At 40.8% G+C, this 7776-nt stretch overlaps 1 protein-coding gene across 2 annotated transcripts; it reads right to left on the reverse strand.

The window, feature by feature from the left end:
• Positions 1 to 287: 287 nt before the first annotated feature.
• On the reverse strand, positions 288 to 7142 carry LOC118923488 (diphosphoinositol polyphosphate phosphohydrolase 3-beta). Of its 2 annotated transcripts, XM_036907328.2 has the most exons (2): positions 6423 to 7140; positions 288 to 1966 (listed from the first exon to the last, which is right to left on the reverse strand). In XM_036907328.2, coding segments are annotated over exons 1-2 (495 nt in total). In that variant the 5' UTR covers positions 6917 to 7140; the 3' UTR covers positions 288 to 1965. The 2 variants fall into 2 exon arrangements, with proteins under 2 accessions (XP_036763223.1, XP_057351770.1); XM_057495787.1 differs by lacking the exon at positions 288 to 1966 and having other exon boundaries at positions 6162 to 7142.
• Between the last annotated feature and the right edge of the window lie 634 nt (positions 7143 to 7776).

Consider the following 7776-nt stretch of genomic DNA (forward strand, 5'->3'; position numbering starts at 1 on the left):
ACCAGAAAAAAAAATTTTTCTGAACCTAAGTTTATGTCCACCATAGCTTTCAAAGCTTTCTAGTCATGTTTGGCATGCTGATGGGACTAAAAGTCATTTTGCATGTGGATCCAGAAGACCACCAAAGAAACATTTCAAATTAAGGGAAGAGCAAGTCTGCTGATATGGTGAGTTTGTCAAGGCTGTGATTCTGTCTTCTGATCAATATTCCCTATTTAAGTTTTAGGGATAGAGGGGGATCTGCAAATAAACTCTGAATATTTTTTTTCAAATTTTATTATGGAAAATTTCAAACATATACAAAAGTATAGAGAATAGTATTACAAACTCCCAAATACCAATTACACAGCTTCAACAATTATCAACTTACCACTAATTTTGTTTTATGTATGTGCTCATCTACCTCAGACTCAGATTACTTTGAAGCAAATACCAGTAGCATATCACCTCATCTGTAAAATTTAAATTTCTCTAAAGGATAAAAAAAAAATAACCACAGTAAATTACACCTAAAAATAAACAATAAATTGGGGAGATGTGTTATTTCAAATTCTGTAAGGATTGGGGGTACATTCAGTACATTTCACGGGTACCATGAGGAAGGATGTAACACTAAAATGGACCCCTAGTTTTTTGATATAATTCCTTTATAAATGTAAAAGGAAGAGAACTACCATATTAAAGCCACTTTAGGGCCCTGGTAGGGAGCTGAGGAAGAGTATTGCTATCACAAACCCCATTGAAAAACTCCAAAGTTTCCTCTAAAGACATCTTTGTCATTTTCTAAAGTTGCTTTCCTAGAGGCAGCTGATTTAAGGGCTATCTCTCTCAATCCATCTTCTGTTTCCCCTTCACAGAAGCTTTTTTTTTCCCCCAATGCCTTTTCAAAATGACAGCAATTTAGCTATCTCCATCCTCGGCATTCTCACATGCAGAAACCAGGGGGAATGAGGAGCTAGTAGAATGTACTGGAAAAGGGGATGACAACTGTGGCCAGCTGAATCAGTAAGAGACGCAAAAGAAACCTAGGCAAACTAAATGGCATGATTAACTTTGGAAGCTACCTATACTGCAGTCTTTATTGGCTCTGGCATCAAATAATACAGTACAGTGAATATGTAAAATGTGAAAAACAATCTTTTCTTCCAAAAGATGTTAAGGTTACATGAAAGAAATGATTAGGGTATTGCAAAAACATCAAATTTAATATTTGCATGCTATTTTAAAATTTATTGCTATAAAAGCTCATACTATTATCTTCTGTTCATTGTTTATTTTTATAGCTTTATAGCAAGTAATATTTTCTGAGTAAAATTTTAAGCAAATTAGTAACTATAAAAACACTGAAGTTGTCACACAAAGGACTGATTCTACAAAATGTTGCCCTAAGTGATGGGGAAATCTTAAAACTGTGCTGGCCACTGTGTGATGTGACATAGAAATATGAATACTTCTTGTCCTTTAACATCTTACAACTGTCTTGAGAAGTACCTGATACAGAAAAGCCACACACATGGTGCCCAGATAGCATATACTCTACTAGCACCAGATTGGAAAGGGATTGCCATATAGTGATTACAAAATATGAATCAAATTAAAGAATCTTCAGTGATGCCAACCATATTTCAAGTAGTGTCTCTTTTGCAGAATATGCAAAGAGTAAGGTAACATAGTCGTTGCTCTCAAGGATATCACAGTCTAATGGAGAAGGCAGACACAACAAAAAAGCACAACAAAAGGCAATAGGTGCTGAATTAAGAGTCTGTTCATGTACAACAGTACTATAACCAGTGCACGAGGTGTCAGTGGAATAGACAGGAAGGGAGTGTTCCAAGATGTAGAAGAAAAACCAGATGGTTGTCTCCTTGGCAATATGGACGTGCTCCCCTGTACTTGACAATTCCATTGATCAATGGTTCATATCAATGATTCTTTCACAACAATCCTCAACATCTCTGCTGTTCATCTGGAAAAACAAACCAACAAACAATTAGCAGGTTTATACTAATATAACAATTCTCCCAATCAACAGATTTACAAAGGGCCTGTTATTTGTATCACTCACTTCACATTTTGAAAGCCTTTACATAATTATCTAATGCAGATGCAATGTTGAGTCTGGATCAGCAGCTGAAGGAGTTACAGGTCAATATATGTTATGAAACAAAAGAGTCAGGAAAGCAGTGATACTAGACGTTTTGCAAAATGGGGGTGGGTAGACATCTAAGACATAATAACCCCTAAATTCCATATTCTAGACTCTAGACTTATGGAAATAATTCAGGCTGCTTCTCACCCATCAAAGAGTTTACAGCCTAATAGCCACTCACCCACGCAAATTAGGTAAGGTATAAGAAAATGTGAGAACCATGACACACACAGAAAGAGTATCTTAGCCCAGATAGTCAGGAAAAGCTTCTCATGGGAGAGGTTTATGAAGTATCTATTTTTATTATCTCCAATTATACATTAAAAAAAAAACCTGAGCATCAGATAGTTAGATAACTTGGCTGAAGTTACAGAGTACACAAGAACTGGATCCAGGCATAAACTCTAGGTCTATCTGACTTCAAAGCCCAGTGTAGTTTCTATCACATCAAACTCTCATAAAAGTTTGTCATGTTTTACTTCAGTCACCATAATGACACTTTACTTCTTATAGTTCTGTTTGCCCATAAACATTTAAAATCTGCTAAAGATAGTGTAACAGTTTATCAGGAGACAACCACCAGCAAAATACTCATGAAACTCTGATAGTGCCTGTCTGCTCCCCTCATGGGAAACTACAAGTAAAAACCCTGCCCATTTAATAGACGTTATTTGTGTCTGTGTGTGTGTGCCTGCACAATTTCTTGAAAAAAATGTATACATTATAGATGCAGCACCAATTATTTCCAATGTTATGTATCTACACTAACTTCTAATGTTTTCTCTCTATACATTAACAAGAATAAAATATTTGACCAACTGAATATTTGGTCCATAATATTTGGTCCAAAAATATTTGACCATACATTATAAAGTAGGCAGAAAATAAATTTCTGATTCATGCCTGCGAACTTCAATAATCTGTGGAGATACTCTTTTTCTTTTTCTATTATGGTGCTAAACACAAAAAATGTACAAATGACTTTTTAACACTCTTAAAAGGGAAAAATTTCCCAATTGTACATCAATCTTTGAAACACTTAAGGTGGCAGAAATTTTCTATATACTACCTCTGGTCACCTGTTTTAACCTGAAACTTGCAGAGAAAAAAAAGAATCTCCTTGGAGCTTTTAACTATTCTGATTAGGCTAGGTTCCACAGAATTTCACAAAAACTACTTCAGTTAACCCGACAGCCAATCCAGAAAAATAGCACAACTTATTCTAAGTATTTCTGGAGAAAAAAGAAAGAAAAAAAAGGAGGGGGAAGCACAATATATTTATAGGCAAATAATTATTAATAACAGGTTAATATGACTACTGTGCGTTTTTGCCTTTGTCAGATACTTAACTGAGGAACCAAATAAGATAATGCATTATTACTTTTAAGAATAACAAGTACAAGTTAAGCCTCAAAAGTATTTGTGAGTGTTAAAGATGAAAGAGGTTTTTACAAAACTATCTATAAAATTAAGAATCCAGTATATCTTCTGTGTGAATATTAATGTAGAATTTTAAAATCTTTAATAATTAGGTTATATGGGGGAAATATCATTGGGGCAATTTGAGATTAGATGAATAGTAAAAGTGAATTTGAAATTTAAAATATGTGCTCAAATATATATTCAACATATAAGACTTTTTAAAGAAATATAGAGAATACTCAATAACCACATCTGATCAAACTATACAATTTCAGATAATGAAACTGTCATTGGTTTTAAAAACCCACTCATTTTTTAGTTTACTTTTATAGCATTAGTGCGGAAATGTTTTGTGACTTGAAACTTGTACTTCATCTGTACTTAAAAGTGTAATAACATTAGTTTTCCAAACAGTGGCACCAAATTTCTTTAAAAAGTGCAACAGAACCCATCTTTTAGAAGGAATCATAACATACTAATAATTTCTACAATTACAATGAAAACCAAATAGAGAAAAATATTCGAGCATTTTGAAGAACACACAACGTATACAAGGGGGCAGCACTAAAGGGTATATATTCTAAAATTCAGTATATAAAGTCCAAAAACAGAATTATTCTACTATTAAAAGATAGGAGGGCAGAATGGTGATAAGGAGAAAGACTGAAACAGGCTTCCGAGTTACAAGCAATGCTAATTTCTCGATCTGGACTGTAGTTACATGTATGTGTTCACTATTTAAAAATTCATTAAACTGTAAAATTAAGATTCATACATTGTTCTGTATGAATTGGCACAAAAGAAAGTATTAATTTTTAGCAAAGGTTAACTATTAAATTTTTAGCAATAACTGTTTAAAACTGAGTAACAAAATTATTCAAATAAACATTATTTTCTAATTTATACCCATTTCATTACTATAACCATTATAATATAATCACTATTATAATATTATGTCATACATTGTAATATCATTATAATGATATTATTATTATATTTTCATCATCATAATCATTATCATGTTACTGGAATACTTTAAAAATGCTTCACTTACATATAGATGAAATAACTTTAACACCCCTAATACCAACTTCACAAAGTTGGCTTCCCCTCTACCTAACTTCAGACATGGCTAGAGTAATAAAGATAGTTACTGAAGTGAGACCTATGCCTTTTAGCTAGGATTCCCAGTTTCGAGCAAGTATTGAAGCAAATACAGCAACTTTAAAATTTGGTACCCAAAAAGGTTTTTCCTATAACCCCAAACATTCGTCCTAAATCTTTAAGAGAGATTGTTCAATGTACTAACACTCAGGAAGTCTGTAACAGCTATCAAGAAAGGTACCTCCCTCAACTGGGATGTAGTACCTAGAGATTTCATTCATGTGGCACTACTTGTCAGGAAGTTCAACTGGAAAGTCATTAAATTCAAATATGAGAATACCCAAATATGGGCACTTTCCACCCCCAATACCCAACTTCATGAAGCAGGCTTTATTTTTTACCTACTTTCTGACATGGCTGGGGGAATAGACAAAGTTACAAGTGAGACCTAAGTATTTTCCAGGTAGGATTCCTGACCTTAAGGAAGTGTCAGGGCAAATTTAAGTTGTTAGTTTGGCACCCAAAAAAGTTTGTAGTTTCTAGTTTGGCACTCAAAAAAATGTAGACACAGAACGCTTATCCTAAATCTTTAGGAGGGATTGTTTAGCCATCCTGACACTGAACTTTTGTAAAAGGTGAGTAACAAGAAAGGTACTTCCCTCAGTTGGGATGTGATCACCATACAGATTCCATTCCAGTGGCTACTACTTGTCAGGAAGTTTATCTGGAAAGTCACTAAGTTCAAATACGTGGAATAAGTTTCTTTCAAGCACTACTTTACATGGAGAGTTGGGAACAACATAGGGTTGTTCTAGGGTACTGAGAAAGGAGCAGTGGGAGTTGGAAGTCGAGCATGCCAAATCATACTCTACGAATTCAGTTTTCATGGTAATATATATACACATATCAGGATGCGTTTGACTAGCAATACCTTCCGAAGAAGGTATTTACTCTATAAAGTATACTTTATTTACACTGTGTTTGGGCCATATGGGATAGAGCCACTTCAAGTAAGCAGTGAAACATTATCAGTTGTGAAAATCTTTTGAAAATCCAATCACCTACATAGGAATAAATTTCTGGAAAGGGCAAATTAGATTACATGTCTAGAGATAAAATTACTGTCCAGAGCAGAAAGAGCACGAGATGTAACATTTAAATTTAAAAATCTTCAAAACTGCTCATTCCCCTCAAGAAGGGCTTGTTGACAACGGCTAAAGCTGTGAATGAGAAAACAACTTTAAAAAAATTAATAAAAGATGCCACACAACCAAGGTGATTAGATTTTGAAGGCCTTCACTACAAAACCACAAGGCTGGTACCAAAAATGCGGGTGCGCGCACGCGCGCGCACAAACGCACACACATGTGTGCAATGTAAGAAAACCAAGCCACGCTGCGTACACACGTGCGCAAACGCACACACCCCCACCCCCCCCCACCCCCCCCGCCGAGGGCTGGTGAGCACTTAAGACACCTTTCACGAACACCCCGTGTGGCTTAGGCTTACGGAATCATGTTCCCGTGCCACCAAGAAGCGATTTGCAAGCATCTGAAAAACGTGCAAACCTTCTGAAAACAGTGCTTGGCAACCGAGACAGCTTTCAAGCGTGATTCAGAGGTCTGCCAAGGAAACAAAAGAAGTCTCCCTCCTCCCGGTGAGGCCGCACATGGCACTAGAAGTGCTCCGGGCACTATTTATTCTAAGGTAGGCGGAAAGCAGAAGTCAGTGCAGGAGCGGTACATACTAGGGCTCGCTCTCCGGCAGGGACGGGGCCACGGAGTTTCCATTGGTTGGGGAACCGCCCAGCTTTAGCTTTTCCAGATATTCGGCATGCACGGGCTTGTGGCACTGGAGAACCTTGATCGCATCTTCGATTTTGAACCACTCTCGCTTCCTCCCAATGCTAACTGAATCTTCCCAGTCCTCCAGAATCTCAGTGACAGTCAGTACATACACGTACGTTCTGTGCTTGCGATCTTGGCTCTGCTCGAAAATGCCCAGGAGCCGGCCTAACTTCCCTTTGACTCCCGCCTCTTCGTACACCTCGCGGACCGCCGCACCACCTGGCTCCTCCTCGGGCTCCATGCCCCCACCCGGCACGATCCAGCGGTCCGGGTACCGACTGCTACTCACTAACAGCACCTCGTCCTCGCGCTCGCTCCGGAAGCACAGGCACGCCGCCCGCTTCTTGAAGCCCTCCGGGTCGTAGGTGCGCGTCTGGTTCGGCTTGCACTTCATCCTCCAGGCCTCCCGCTCCCGCCGCTCGCAGCTGCTAGGGTCGCCGCCGCCGCGCAACGAGGTGCTGGCGAGAGAAAAGGGCCTAGGCGAGGGGCGGGGAGAGAGCAGCGCCTCGGCCGGTGAGCCCCTGGAGCCTGGGGAGGATGAGGCGGGGGCGGGGAAGAGCGAGGTAAGTCAGTCCGCCTGTCCCCGGCGCGGCCGGGGTCCCGAGCGAGGCCGACGCAGCCCGACGGGAGGACGCGCCGCGCCCGCGCCTGCGCCCGCGCTGCCCAGAGCCCGCCACTCCGCACAGAGCCCACCCGCGTCTCCACTGCACGTCCCCGGTGCGCGTCGCTCTCGCTCCTCCGCCGCCGGGCCGGGATTGAGCGAAGTGAGGCGCGCTCGCGTGCGCGTCCGCGATCCCGTCGGAGGGCGAGGGGCGGGGGGCCGGAGGGCGGGGGGCGGGGGTTCGGAGGGCGAGGGGCGGGGGCGGGGGTCCCGCGGCTCGGCAGCGCCTCGGGCCCACTGCGCAGGCGCCCCGCACCCTGGGGGCTGGGAATCTCCTTCGCACGCAGTTACATTTGCTGCATCCTGACTCGCTCCCGGGTTTTTTCCACGTGCCCCTTTGGGCTGAACGTGGCTCTGGCGGGGCCGAACGTTTCCCCTTACCCTCCCCGGCAGGTTGCACGGGACACACACGTGATCATTGGACACACGGTCTGGCCCAGGATGAATAGTAAAGTACCGGCTTATTTATTGCAAGGCCCCGGTTTGGTCAAATTGATCCTGGGTGTTCTGAGCGAAGCGGTGCCTCATCTCCGCTGACTCACATCATGCAGTTTTATTTCTTCAACAGGTGTGTCCACCTTAAAACGGAAACA

This window comes from Manis pentadactyla, chromosome X (genome assembly GCF_030020395.1).
Source record: "Manis pentadactyla isolate mManPen7 chromosome X, mManPen7.hap1, whole genome shotgun sequence".
Taxonomy (NCBI): Eukaryota; Metazoa; Chordata; class Mammalia; order Pholidota; family Manidae; genus Manis; species Manis pentadactyla.

What these genes read in the sequence shown, in the direction of transcription:
- LOC118923488 (XM_036907328.2), bottom strand. Translation starts at nt 6,916, where the DNA reads ATGAAGTGCAAGCCGAACCAGACGCGCACCTACGACCCGGAGGGCTTC.